This window comes from Pseudophryne corroboree, chromosome 9, assembly GCF_028390025.1.
Source record: "Pseudophryne corroboree isolate aPseCor3 chromosome 9, aPseCor3.hap2, whole genome shotgun sequence".
Taxonomy (NCBI): domain Eukaryota; kingdom Metazoa; phylum Chordata; class Amphibia; order Anura; family Myobatrachidae; genus Pseudophryne; species Pseudophryne corroboree.
In genome coordinates this window covers 463,880,469-463,894,841 of record NC_086452.1, presented here as the reverse complement: position 1 = coordinate 463,894,841, position 14,373 = coordinate 463,880,469, and the positions used below count along the sequence as shown (strand labels likewise).

The 14,373-nt window shown below is 51.8% G+C and overlaps 1 protein-coding gene across 4 annotated transcripts in view; it reads right to left on the bottom strand.

Moving 5' to 3' along the window:
- SUMF1 (sulfatase modifying factor 1) overlaps positions 1–9,729 on the bottom strand; it is a 47,015-nt gene extending 37,286 nt beyond the window's left edge. For 2 of the 4 annotated variants that reach the window (XM_063941293.1, XM_063941294.1), the window contains exons 1-2: positions 9,467–9,728; positions 7,174–7,347 (exon numbers count right to left, since the gene is read on the bottom strand). In XM_063941293.1, the coding sequence (XP_063797363.1) occupies positions 7,174–7,347; positions 9,467–9,688 (396 nt within the window). In that variant the 5' untranslated portion in view covers positions 9,689–9,728. Of the gene's footprint in view, positions 1–7,173; positions 7,348–8,812; positions 8,894–9,466 lie in introns of those variants that run through there. The other 2 variants (XM_063941295.1, XM_063941296.1) reach the window with 2 other exon arrangements.
- Positions 9,730–14,373: the final 4,644 nt, after the last annotated feature.

Genomic DNA, 14,373 nt, shown 5'->3' with positions numbered 1-14,373 from the left:
GATGACTCTGCAGCACCGAATGAGCAAACTCTAGGTCCTCCTCAGCCAGGGTGTCAAACTTGTAGACTCTTGCAAAAATGTTTGAACCCGACCAAGTAACAGCTCGGCAAATTTGTAAAGCCGAGACCCCTCGGGCAGCCGCCCAAGAAGAGCCCACTTTCCTCGTGGAATGGGCTTTTACAGATTTAGGGTGCGGCAGTCCAGCCGCAGAATGTGCAAGTTGAATCGTGCTACAGATCCAGCGAGCAATAGTCTGCTTAGAAGCAGGAGCACCCAGCTTGTTGGGTGCATACAGGATAAATAGCGAGTCAGTTTTCCTGACTCCAGCCGTCCTGGAAACATATACTTTTCAGGGCCCTGACTACGTCCAGTAACTTGGAATCCTCCAAGTCCCAAGTAGCCACAGGCACCACAATAGGTTGGTTCAAATGAAAAACTGATACCACCTTAGGAAGGAATTGGGAACGAGTCCTCAATTCACTCTTATCCATATAAAATACAGATAAGGGCTTTTGTATGACAAAGCCGCCAATTCTGATACACGCCTGGCCAAGGCCCACAGCATGACCACTTTCCACGTGAGGTATTGTAGCTCCACGGATTTAAGTGGCTCAACCCAATGCGACTTTAGGAAATCCAACACCACGTTGAGTTCCCACGGTGCCACTGGAGGCACAAACGGGGGCTGACTATGCAGCACTCCCTTAACAAAAGTCTGAACTTCAGGCAGTGAAGCCAGTTCTATTTTGGAAGAAAATCGATAGAGCTGAAATCTGGACCTTAATGGAACCCAATTTTAGGCCCATAGTCACCTCTGACTGTAGGAAGTGCAGAAATCGACCTAGCAGAAATTCCTCCTTTGGGGCCTTCCTGGCCTCACAGCACGCAACATATTTCCGCCATATGCGGTGATAATGGTTAGCTTTAATTAGCGTAGGGATAACTTCCTCCGGAATGCCCTTTTCCTTCAGGATCCGGCGTTCAACCGCCATGCCGTCAAACGCAGCCGCGGTACGTCTTGGAACAGACAGGCCCCCTGCTGCAGCAGGTCCTGTCTGAGCGGCAGAGGCCATGGGTCCTCTGAGATCATTTCTTGGAGTTCTGGGTACCAAGCTCTTCTTGGCCAATCCGGAACAATGAGTATAGTTCTTACTCCTCTCCTTCTTATTATTCTCATTACCCTGGGTAAGAGAGGCAGAGAAGGGAACACATACACCGACTGGTACACCCACGGTGTTACCAGAGCGTCCACAGCTATCGCCTGAGGGTCCCTTGACCTGGCGCAATATCTTTGTAGCTTTTTGTTGAGGCGGGACGCCATCATGTCCACCTGTGGCCTTTCCCAACGGTGTACAATCATTTGGAAGACTTCTGGATGAAGTCCCCACTCTCCCGGGTGGAGGTCGTGTCTGCTGAGAAAGTCTGCTTCTCAGTTGTCCACTCCGGGAATGAACACTGCTGACAGTGCTAACACATGATTTTCCGCCCATCAGAGAATCCTTGTGGCTTCTGCCCTCGCCATCCTGCTTCTTGTGCCGCCCTGTCGGTTTACATGAGTGACCGCCGTGATGTTGTCTGACTGGATCAGCACCTGCCGGTGTTAAAGCAGGGGTCTAGCCTGACTTAGGGCATTGTAAATGGCCCTTAGTTCCAGAATATTTATGTGTATGGAAGTCTCCTGACTTTTCCATAGGCCTTGGAAGTTTCTTCCCTGTGTGACTGCCCCCCAGCCTCGAAGGCTGGCATCCGTGGTCACCAGGACCCAGTCCTGTATGCAGAATCTGCGGCCCCCTAGAAGAAGAGCACTCTGCAGCCACCACAACAGCGACACCCTGGCCCTTGGAGACAGGGTTATCCGCCGATGCATCTGAAGATGCGACCCGGACCACTTGTCCAACAGATCCCACTGGAAGATCCTTGCATGGGACCTGGCGAATGGAATTTTTTCGTAAGAAGCTACCATCTTTCCCAGGGCTCGCGTGCATTGATGCACCGACACCTGTATTTGTATGAGGAGGTCTCTGTCTAGAGACGACAACTCCTTGGACTTCTCCTCTGGGAGAAACCCTTTTTATCCTGTTCTGTGTCCAGAACCATACCCAGGAACAATAGACGCGTCGTAGGAACCAGCTGCGACTTTGGAATATTCAGAATCCAGCCGTGCTGCTGTAGCACTTCCCGAGATAGTGCTACTCCGACGAACAACTGCTCCCTGGACCTCGCCTTTATAAGGAGATCGTCCAAGTACAGGATAATTATTTCGGCCATTACCTTGGTAAATACCCTCGGTGCCGGGGACAGACCAACGGCAACGTCTGGAATTGGTAATGACAATCCTGTACCACACTTTTGAGGTACTCCTGGTGAAGAGGGTAAATAGGGACATGCAGGTAAGCATCCTTGATGTCCAGTGATACCATGAAATTCTCCAGGCTTGCAATAATCGCCCTGAGCGATTCCATTTTGAACTTGAACCTTCGTATATAAGTGTTCAAGGATTTCAATTTTAGAATGGGTCTCACCGAACCGTCTGGTTTCGGTACCACAACATTTTGGAATAGTAACCCCGGCCTTGTTGAAGGAGGGGTACCTTGATTTCACCTGCTGGAAGTACAGCTTGTGAATTGCCGCCAGTACTACCTTTCTCCGAGGGCAGCAGGCAAGGCTGATGTGAGGTAACGGCGAGGGGGAGTCGCCTCGAACTCCAGCCTGTATCCCTGTGATACTACTTGCAGAACCTAGGGATCCACCTGTGGGCAAGCCCACTGGTCCCTGAAGTTCCCGAGACGCGCCCCCACCGCACCTGTCTCCACCTGTGGAGCCCCAGCGTCATGCGGTGGACTCAGAGGAAGCGGGGGAAGATTTTTGATCCTGGGAACTGGCTGTCTGGTGCAGCTTTTTCCTTCTTCCCTTGTCTCTGTGCAGAAAGGATGCGCCTTTGACCCGCTTGCTTTTCTGAAGCCGAAAGGACTGTACCTGAAAATACGGTGCTTTCTTAGGCTGTGAGGAAACCGGAGGTAAAAAAATTTCTTCCCAGCTGTTGCTGTGGATACGAGGTCCCAGAGACCATCCCCAAACAATTCCTCACCCTTATAAGGCAGAATCTCCATGTGCCTTTTAAAGGCAGCATCACCTATCCACTGCCGGGTCTCTAATACCCTCCTGGCAGAATAGACATTGCATTAATTCTGGATGCCAGCCGGCAAATATCCCTCTGTGCATCCTTCATATATAAGACGACGTCTTTAATATGCTCTATGTTAGCAAAATATTATCCCTGTCTAGGGTATTAATATTATCTGACAGGGTATCAGACCACGCTGCAGCAGCACTATTTATGCTGAGGCAATTGCAGGTCTCAGTATAGAACCTGAGTGTGTATATACAGACTTCAGGATAGCCTCCTGCTTTTTATCAGCAGGCTCCTTCAAGGTGGCCGTATCCTAAGAGGGCAGTGCCACCTTTTTTGACAAACGTGTGAGCGCCTTATCCACCCTAGGGGATATCTCCCAACGTGACCTATCCTCTGGCGGGAAAGGGTACGCCATCAGTAACTTTTTAGAAATTACCAGTTTCTTATCGGGGGAACCCACGCTTCTTTACACACTTCATTCACTCATCTGATGGGGGAACAAAACACTGGCTGCTTTTTCTCCCCAAAAATAAAACCCCTTTTATGTGGTACTTGGGTTCATGTCAGAAATGTGTAACACATTTTTCATTGCCGAGATCATGTAACGGATGTTCCTAGTGGATTGTGTATATATCTCAACCTCGTCGACACTGGAGTCGGACTCCGTGTCGACATCTGTGTCTGCCATCTGAGGTAACGGGCGTTTTTTGAGCCCCTGATGGCCTTTGAGACGCCTGGGGAGGCGCGGGCTGAGAAGCCGGCTGTCCCACAGCTGTTACGTCATCCAGCCTTTTATGTAAGGAGTTGACATTGTCGGTTAATACCTTCCACCTATCCATCCACTCTGCTGTCGGCCCCACAGGGGGCGACATCCCATTTATCGGCCTCTGCTCCGCCTCCACGTAACCTTCCTCATCCAACATGTCGACACAGCCGTACCGACACACCGCACACACACAGGGAATGCTCTGACTGAGGACAGGACCCCACAATGTCCTTTGGGGAGACAGAGAGAGAGTATGCCAGCACACACCAGAGCGCTATATAATGCCGGGATTAACACTATAACTGAGTGATTTTTCCCCCAATAGCTGCTTGTATACATATATTGCGCCTAAATTTAGTGCCCCCCCTCTCTTTTTAACCCTTTGAGCCTGAAAACTACAGGGGAGAGCCTGGGGAGCTGTCTTCCTGCTGCACTGTGAAGAGAAAATGGCGCCAGTGTGCTGAGGGAGATAGCCACGCCCCTTTTTCGGCGGACTTTTCTCCCGCTTTTTTCATGGATTCTGGCAGGGGTAATTTATCACATATATAGCCCTGGGACTATATATTGTGATGATTTGCCAGCCAAGGTGTTTATATTGCTGCTCAGGGCGCCCCCCCCCCCCCCCCCAGCGCCCCCCCCAGCGCCCTGCACCCATCAGTGACCGGAGTGTGAGGTGTGCATGAGGAGCAATGGCGCACAGCTGCAGTGCTGTGCGCTACCTTGTTGAAGACAGAAGTCTTCTGCCGCCGATTTTCCGGAACACTTCTTGCTTCTGGCTCTGTAAGGGGGACGGCGGCGCGGCTCCGGGACCGAACACCAAGGTCGGGTCCTGCGGTCGATCCCTCTGGAGCTAATAGTGTCCAGTAGCCTAAGAAGCCCAAACTACCACCAGTTAGGTAGGTTCGCTTCTTCTCCCCTTAGTCCCTCGCTGCAGTGAGTCTGTTGCCAGTAGGTCTCACTGTAAAATAAAAAACCTAAAATATACTTTCTTTCTAGGAGCTCAGGAGAGCCCCTAGTGTGCATCCAGCTCAGCCGGGCACAAGATTCTAACTGAGGTCTGGAGGAGGGTCATAGGGGGAGGAGCCAGTGCACACCAGGCAGTCCTAAAGCTTTCTTTAGTTGTGCCCAGTCTCCTGCGGAGCCGCTATTCCCCATGGTCCTTACGGAGTCCCAGCATCCACTTAGGACGTCAGAGAAAATAACAAATACACACAAAGACCATACGGATGTGGTAGAATATGTTGCTGAGAGATTGTATTTGCGGGTACATTGGGGACACCTGAATAAGCCAAGCAGCTAAAATTCACATATCTTACAGGGCCCTACACACTGACAGATAACACTGCACGATATGAACGTTCTCGTTCATTAATGAACGAGAACTCGTTCATATTGTGCAGTGTGTAGGCACCAACGATGAACAATGCGCGGCCCAGTCGCTTATGCATGCAGGTCAATATGGACAATCTCGTCCATATTAGCATGCATTGCTATGGTGACGGGGGGAGTGAAGAAACTTCACTCCCCCCGTCACTGCCCAAGACCCCGACCCCTCCAGGTCGCGCCTCTGCCGTATCGGCGGTCGGGCAGCTCGCAGAGTCTGTAGGGCCCATTAGTTATTGGAGTATTCAGAGGGCGGCAGATAGTAACTAACAACAGCTCTAGCCTAAGGAATACATTAGAGCACAGGTTCTCAAACTCAGTCCTCAGGACCCCACACAGAGCATGTTTTGCAGGTCTCCTCACAGAATCACAAGTGAAATAATTAGCTCCACCTGTGGACCTTTTAAAATGTGTCAGTGAGTAATTAGTACACCTGTGCACCTGCTGGGTGACCTGCAAAACATGCACCGTGTGGGGTCCTGAGGACAGAGTTTGAGAACACCTGCATTAGAGCATAGGTCTTCAGCATGCGGACCTCCAGCTGCTGTGGAACTACACATCCCAGCATGCCCTGCTACAGTTTTGCTATTAAGGCATGCTAAAACTAAAGGCCTGTACACACTGGTCGATATATCGGCCGTTCTCTTGAACGGCCGATATATCGCGGGACCGTCGGCCAGTGTGTACGGCCGATACGTCTGTGAACTCCGTCGTTCACAGACGTATCGCGTCGGCCGCGCAGCACAGCCGACGGCCAATATATCTACCAATATATTGGCGCGTCGCTGTGTGTGTACGGGGCGGTCGGCCGAGCGCCCGTACACATGCTGCGGCGGCCGGCGGTGATTGACAGCTGAACTGGGCGGGTGTGTACACACGCCCGCCCATTTCATGACGTCAGTCCCCAACGGATCGGGCAGTGTGTATGCTCAACACACTGCCCGATCCGTCCATAGATATATCTGCAGATCAACTGATCTGCAGATATATCTATTAGTGTGTACCCACCTTAAGGCAGGGCATGTTGGGACGTGTAGTTCCACAGCAGCTGGAGGGACGCAGGTTGAAGACCCATGCATTAGAGCAGGGGTTCTCAAACTCGGTCCTCAGGACCCCACACAGTGCATGTTTTGCAGGTAACCCAGCAGGTGCACAGGTGTATTAATTACTCACTGACACATTTTAAAAGGTCCACAGATGGAGCTAATTATTTCACTTTTGATTCTGTGAGGAGACCTGCAAAACATGCACCGTGTGGGGTCCTGAGGACCGAGTTTGAGAACCTGTGCATTAGAGTACAGGTTCTCAAACTCGGTCCTAAGGACCCCACACAATGCATGTTTTGCAGGTCTCCTCACAGAATCACAAGTGAAATAATTAGCTCCACCTGTGGACCTTTTAAAATGTGTCAGTGAGTAATTAATACACCTGTGCACCTGCTGGGTGACCTGCAAAACATGCACTGTGTGGGGTCCTGAGGACCGAGTTTGAGAACCACTGCATTAGAGTATCTCATCCCATGTGAACCCTGATAGCTTATCAGACCAGAGAATAAAGGCCATTTACCGAGAATATATATGCAGCATTCTCACAAGTAAAGTGATCAAGTCTGACAGGGACTGTGCAAAAGGCACAATCACCTGTGTGACTGAAGCTCAATTACTCCGTTCACAACAAATAAAATGCAGTCCAGATTCAAGTAGATGATTTGTCACAGAGAAGATTATAAGGAGGTCTTGCCATTAAAAGCATTGCACTTTCAAATAGAGGGTTTAAACACACAGGAAAGCCGTCGTTTAGTAAATAAGCCCTCTTTAGAATCGCCACTTAGTAAATAAGCACCTAAATGTGCCCATTCATAGATTGTACCATAGCACAAGTATCGTCTCACCTCTGTCACATGACCAGTTGCTGTGACAAACTTTCCAAATTCCGAGTTACTGACTTCATGTTTATCCATATAAAGGGCATCAATATGAATTCTGCGGGCAGGACTCTCCCCATCCACTGGGATACCCGGCTCATCTGTTCCCATTGTAAATACCCCTGAGGGGAGCAACACCATCTATGGAGGGATTGAAGATACAAAGTGATACATTTAATATAATGTGAAATAGTAACATATGTACAGGAAATCTGTACTGCTTCACTTATACCCCTTTCGCACCAAAATGCCGGGTCCGACCCAGGATTTGGAACACAATTCTGATCCCGGGCAGACCCCTTTCACACCACGACTCTGACCAGAGTTATTTCCACGTTGTCACTGTTTATACTGCATACGGGTGCGGTGGAACGGTTCTGCCGTCACTTAGAGATGACATCATCTCCATGCAACAGGAAATCTGGATCTCCCCATGCTGTAAACAGGACCTGCATCACCCGTTCACACTGCCCCTTAACCTGGGTCCTTCCTATTGCCAACCCTGCAAGCAACGATTCCTCGGTGAAAGTGGTGGTGGTGTGAATGGGGTATTATTGTGGAACATTCATAAAACCGCAGCATACAGAATTGTGCCACAATACAATCTTCCTCCTGTGCAAAAAAAAACCATTGTGTAGCTATTAGGGTCATTATGAGCCTAATTCAGAGCAAGAGCTAAAGAAGGAGCAGGTTACCCCTGGTATAAGCCATGTCTGGCTGCTTATTCATGTAGTGCACAAACATCGGCCAGCTTTGTTCTTCCACTGCAATGTAGAAATAAGCTAGGACACCTTCTGTGCATGACGCAATGGCGCACACATTTGTCACAGAGTACTATGGAGGTCATTCTAAGTTGATTGCTAGCTGCCGTAGTTCGCAGCGCACCGATCTTGCTAAAAATCGTAATTTCTGCGCATGCGTATGCACCGCAATTTGCAGGCGCGTCGTACGGGTACAATGAGCATCGTGGATTTGCACAGAGTCTAACGAACATTCCAGTCGCACGGCGTAGTGTCAACTGACCGTTTTCAGGGAGTGTTTGGAAAAAACGCAGGCGTGGCTGGGCGTTCGCTGGGCGGGTGTGTGACGTCAAAAGCCGTCCCTCCGTCGTTAGAATCAACGCACACGAAGAGTAACTACAGGGCTGGTCTTGTTTTGCACAAAAAGATTTTGCAGGCGCTCTGCTGCACAAAGCAAAAATACATTCACCAGTGGGCTGCGACAATGCGTTTGCACGGCTGCTAAAAACTGCTAGCAAGCGATCAACTCTGAATGACCCCCTATACCCAGATCGTGTTGTAGCAATACCCTCACATTTGGCCTAACCCCCTCTCAGCAGAAGAGCCGTCTCATGTCTTGGTGGCCCTGCCTACTGGAGCCTGAGGTGGGTGGCTGACCCAATGGATACTCTACACAGGTAGGAATACCGGAGATTTATCACCAGCACCCACCAAGCATACAGTGGGATACATATATTTTCAAGGCCTGGCCTCCCTATGCCCTGTCCCGATGTCCAGCTCCCCACCCTAACATAGTGCCCCCCACCCTAACATAGTGCCCCCTTCCTTGTGTCATATATGCCAAACATCTATGTTTCTCCACTCACCAGTTCAGTTTTAAGATTAGGAAACATACCCCCAGCCTCATCTTTATCTGCCCTCAGTCTCACCATGAACTACCCCAGCCTCATTATCTGCCCCCCAGTCTCATTATTATCTGCCCCCTCACCATCTGCCCTGTCTCACCATGAACTACCCCAGCCTCATTATCTGCCCCCCAGTCTCATTATTATCTGCCCCCTCACCATCTGCCCTGTCTCACCATGAACTACCCCAGCCTCATTATCTGCCCCCCAGTCTCATTATCTGCCCCCTCACCATCTGCTCTCGGTCTCACCATGAACTACCCCAGCCTCATTATCTGCCCCCTCACCATCTGCCCTTAGTCTCACCATGAACTACCCCAGCCTCATTATCTGCCCCAAGTCTCATTATTATCTGCCCTTAGTCTCATCACTAACTGCCCCAGCCTCATTATCTTCCCCCTCCTCATTATCTGCCCCCCGCCTTATTATTATCTGCCCCCCGCCTCATTATTATCTGCTCCCAGCCTCATTATCTGCCCCCTCCTCATTATCTGCCATCAGTCTCATCATTATCTGGCCCCTCCGCACTATCTGCCCTCAATGTCAGCCTCATTATTATCTGCCCCCTCATTATCTGCCATCAGTCTCATCGGCTGTCCCCCGCCCCCTCCTTACATTTTCCCTCTGCCCGGCCAGGGGCTCCTCTGGCAGGGGTGACTCGTTCGCCTCCCGGGAGTATCTGTAGGCCGCCCCTTGGTGGTGAGTGTGAGCGCCGCCGGCCCGCTGAGCGGAGTTACAGCCGCAATCTGCCCCCGCCAGCCCCGGCCCGAGCAGCAGCAGCGTCAGGCACAGGCGGCGGAGAGCAACGGGGGAATCCGGCTCACTGGGCGCAGCCATGTCTGCAAGCAGGTCATGTGACCGAGTCAGGTGACGAAGAGTGAGTTACACACAGTGACACAAACAAAAATAAAAAATGTGGAAATTTGAGAAAAACACATACAGTACCTTTTTTTATGGTCTGTACCTATTTTTTTTAAACTTCCATTGAAAGTATAGGAAAAGGGGTGTGGCCACGCCCCATTTACCCGTGACCACGCCCCTTTTCTAATTTGTACCGATTTTTGTGTGTAAAATGTTGGAGGGTATGAAAACATCGCTGGAGAAATCTATCGATGGTGAAGAAACGTTGGATCCTCAACATTGCACAACATCAAACATTGGAACCATGGCCCTCATTCCGAGTTGTTCGCTCGTTATTTTTCATCGCATCGCAGTGAAAATCCGCTTAGTACGCATGCGCAAAGTTCGCACTGCGACTGCGCCAAGTAACTTTACTATGAAGAAAGTATTTTTACTCACGGCTTTTTCTTCGCTCCGGCGATCGTAATGTGATTGACAGGAAATGGGTGTTACTGGGCGGAAACACGGTGTTTTAGGGGCGTGTGGCTGAAAACGCTACCGTTTCCGGAAAAAACGCAGGAGTGGCTGGAGAAACGGTGGGAGTGCCTGGGCGAACGCTGGGTGTGTTTGTGACGTCAACCAGGAACGACAAGCACTGAACTGATCGCACAGGCAGAGTAAGTCTGGAGCTACTCTGAAACTGCTAAGTAGTTAGTAATCGCAATATTGCGAATACATCGGTCGCAATTTTAAGAAGCTAAGATTCACTCCCAGTAGGCGGCGGCTTAGCGTGTGTAACTCTGCTAAATTCGCCTTGCGACCGATCAACTCGGAATGAGGGCCCATATATCCGATGTTTCCGATTAAACATCAAATGATTCTCATGATCCCTAAACGTTTCAAAGAATGTATCCAGCGGGGGTCAGAGAGAAACGTTACATTGTATCAGGGACCCGCTTCCAGAGGCGTAACTACAGTTTTCGGAGCCCAGGGCAAGATGAAGAGTGGCGCCACCCCAATTCCCCTCCGCCCCCCCCACCACGCACATACGCAAACAAAAAACAAAAAAATATAAAATCAAAATGTGTGTGCGCGCGCCGAAGGAGCATGGTCACTGAAAATGGGGCGTGGCAACATGACTATCACCTACCCCTTGCGTCGTCTCTCAGCACACCTTCATTCAATTTTTGCACATTACGGCAGTATAGTCCCCTTTTTACACAGTATGCAGGCAGAGTCCCCTTTTCACACAGTACACACAGTGCCAGTTACACCATTGCCCCAGAGTGCCAGATACACATTTGCCCCAGAGTGCCAGATACACATTTGCCCCACAGTGCCAGATACACATTTGCCCCACAGTGCCAGATACACATTTGCCCCACAGTGCCAGATACACATTTGCCCCACAGTGCCAGATACACATTTGCCCCACAGTGCCAGATACACATTTGCCCCACAGTGCCAGATACACATTTGCCCCACAGTGCCAGTTACACATTTGCCCCACAGTGCCAGTTACACATTTGCCCCACAGTGCCAGATACACATTTGCCCCACAGTGCCAGATACACAATTGCCCCACAGTGCCAGATACACAATTGCCCCACAGTGCCAGATACACATTGCCCCACAGTGCCAGATACACAGTGCCAGATACACATTGCCCCACAGTGCCAGATACACATTGCTCTACCGCGCCGCCGCCAAACCAAGGAGACCGCCCGCCGCCGCCGGAGACCAGAGTAGACAGTGAGCACATTGAGGGGCAGGAGAGGCGCTGCGCTCTACTCCCCTCACTTAGCAGCGGGATGGGGGACAGCCCAGGGAGCAGCGCAACAGTAGCGGGGCGAGTGTGCATGATGCCCTGGCCACCAGCGGCGCCACACAACCACCACCACCACCACCACCCCTCTGCTGGGCCTGCCAAGGTGCCCAAGGCACGTGCCCTGCTCGATTCCCTTTGTTACGCCTCTGCCCGCCTCACACCTCACTGCTGCGTGTGTGACAAACCACCTCACGCCTCACTGCTAAGTGTGTAACAAACCGCCTCACACCTCACTGCCAAGCGTGTGACAAACTGCCTCACACCTCACTGCCAAGCGTGTGACAAACCGCCTCACACCTCACTGCCAAGCGTGTGACAAACCGCCACACACCTCACTGCCAAGCGTGTGACAAACCGCCTCACACCTCACTGCCAAGTGTGTGACAAACCGCCTCACACCTCAAGTGTGTGACAAACCGCCTCACACCTCACTGCCAAGTGTGTGACAAACCGCCTCACACCTCACTGCCAAGTGTGTGACAAAAAACAAAGAAGCAAACACAAGTTATCTGTATCACTGAGGCTGCAGTACCTTTATTCTGTGTTTCCTCACCTCCCTGTAGCGCCTGCACTATTGTGTTTCTCTGAAGAGGTCTTACACTTTAAATAAGGGATAGGCCCGTCAGTAGCTGTTGGTTATTCCCATTCACTGCCAGGTGTCTGCAGTCAAGGCCATCTTAACGTACAGGCACACTGGGCAGCTGTCCAGGGCCCCACAATTGTAGTCTTAAGGCCCGTACACACTGGCCGATATATCGGCCGTTCTCTTGAACGGCCGATATATCGCGGGACCGTCGGCCAGTGTGTATGGCCGATACGTCTGTGAACTCTGTCTTTCACAGACGTATCGCGTCGGCCCCGCAGCACAGCCGACGGCCAATATATCTACCGATATATTGGCGCGTCGCTGTGTGTGTACGGGGCGGTAACATGCTGCGGCGGCCGGCGGTGATTGACAGCTGAACTGGGCGGGCGTGTGTACACGCCCACCCAGTTCATGACGTCAGTCCCCGACGGATCGGGCAGTGTGTATGCTCAACACACTGCCCAATCAGTCCATAGATATATCTGCAGATCGGGGCAGGTGGTGGTCACACAATCAGAGCGGCCAGGCAGAATTCTCTACCTGCCTCACATCCTGCAGCCAGACACATCCTCACATCCTGCAGCCAGCATGGTGATTGGTGGATGGCTGGAGCCAGTGGCGTAACTAGGGCCCCACAGCCAATGCTATCGCTTGGAGGCGCAGGGCTGCAGGGGCGCCCTGCGCCGCCACTGATTGCTGCTATTTTGGGAAGGACACGGAGGGCACAGTGCGCACCTCTCCTGTCTGTCCCTCCTGGGTCTCCGGCGGCAGCGGCGTGTCTGTTAAGTGAAGTGCCGGTTCGTGAGCTCTGATTGGCTCACGACCCGGCACTTCATTTGACAGACACGCCGCTGCAGCTGGAGACACAGGAGGAATACACAGGAGAGGTGCGCACTGTGCCCTCCGTGTCCTTCCCAAAACGCACAGCAGCGGGGGAGCCCGGGGACTCGGAAGGGTGTGTACCTGACACTGGGGAGGGGGGGGGGGCATATTTGGCACTGGGGGTATATGTGTACTTGGCACTGGAGGGGCATATTTGGCACTGGGGGTATATGTGTACCTGGCACTGGGGGGTGGGTATATTTGGCACTGTGGGGTATATCTTTACCTGATACTGGAGGGGCATATTTGGCACTGGGGGTATATGTGTACCCGGCACTGGGGGGTGGGTATATTTGGCACTGTGGGGTATATCTTTACATGATACTGGAGGGGCATATTTGGCACTGGGGGTATATGTGTAGCTGGCACTGGGGGGTGGGTATATTTGGCACTGGGGGGGGTATATCTTTACCTGGCACTGGAGGGGCATATTTGGCACTGGGGGTATATGTGTACCTGGCACTGGGGGGGGGGCATATTTGGCACTGGGGGTATATGTGTAGCTGGCAGTGGGGGGTGGGCATATTTGGCACTGGGGGGTATATGTGTACCTGGCACTGGAGGGGCATATTTGGCACTGGGGGTATATGTGTAGCTGGCACGGGGGGGGGGCATATTTGGCACTGGGGGTATATGTGTACCTGGCACTGGGGGGTGGGCATATTTGACACTGGGGGTATGTGTGTACCTGGCACTGGAGGGGCATATTTGGCACTAGGGGGTATATGTGTACCTGGCACTAGGGGGTGGGTATATTTGGCACTGGGGGGTATATCTTTACCTGGCACTGGAGGGGCATATTTGGCACTGGGGGTATATGTGTAGCTGGCACTGGGGGGTGGGTATATTTGGCACTGGGGGGTATATCTTTACCTGGCACTGGGAGGGGCATATTTGGCACTGGTGGTATATGCGTACCTGACACTGGGGGGGGGGGCACATTTGGCACTGGGGGTATATGTGTAGCTGGCTCTGGGGAGGGGACATTTGGCACTGGGGGTATATTTGTATCTGGCACTGGGGGGGGGCATATTTGGCACTGGGGGTATATGTGTACTTGGCACTGGGGGGGTGTATGTGTACCTGGCACTGGGGGGGGGCATATTTGGCACTGGGGGTATATGTGTAGCTGGCACTGGGGGTGGGTATATTTGGCACTGGGGGGTATATTTTTACCTGGCACTGGGAGGGGCATATTTGGCACTGGTGGTATATGCGTACCTGACACTGGGGGGGGGGAAATATTTGGCACTGGGGGTATATGTGTACCTGGCACTGGGGGGGCATATTTGGCACTCGGGGTATATGTGTACCTGGCACTGGGGGGGGCATATTTGGCACTGGGGGTATGTGTGTAGCTGGCACGGGGGGGGGGAGGGGCATATG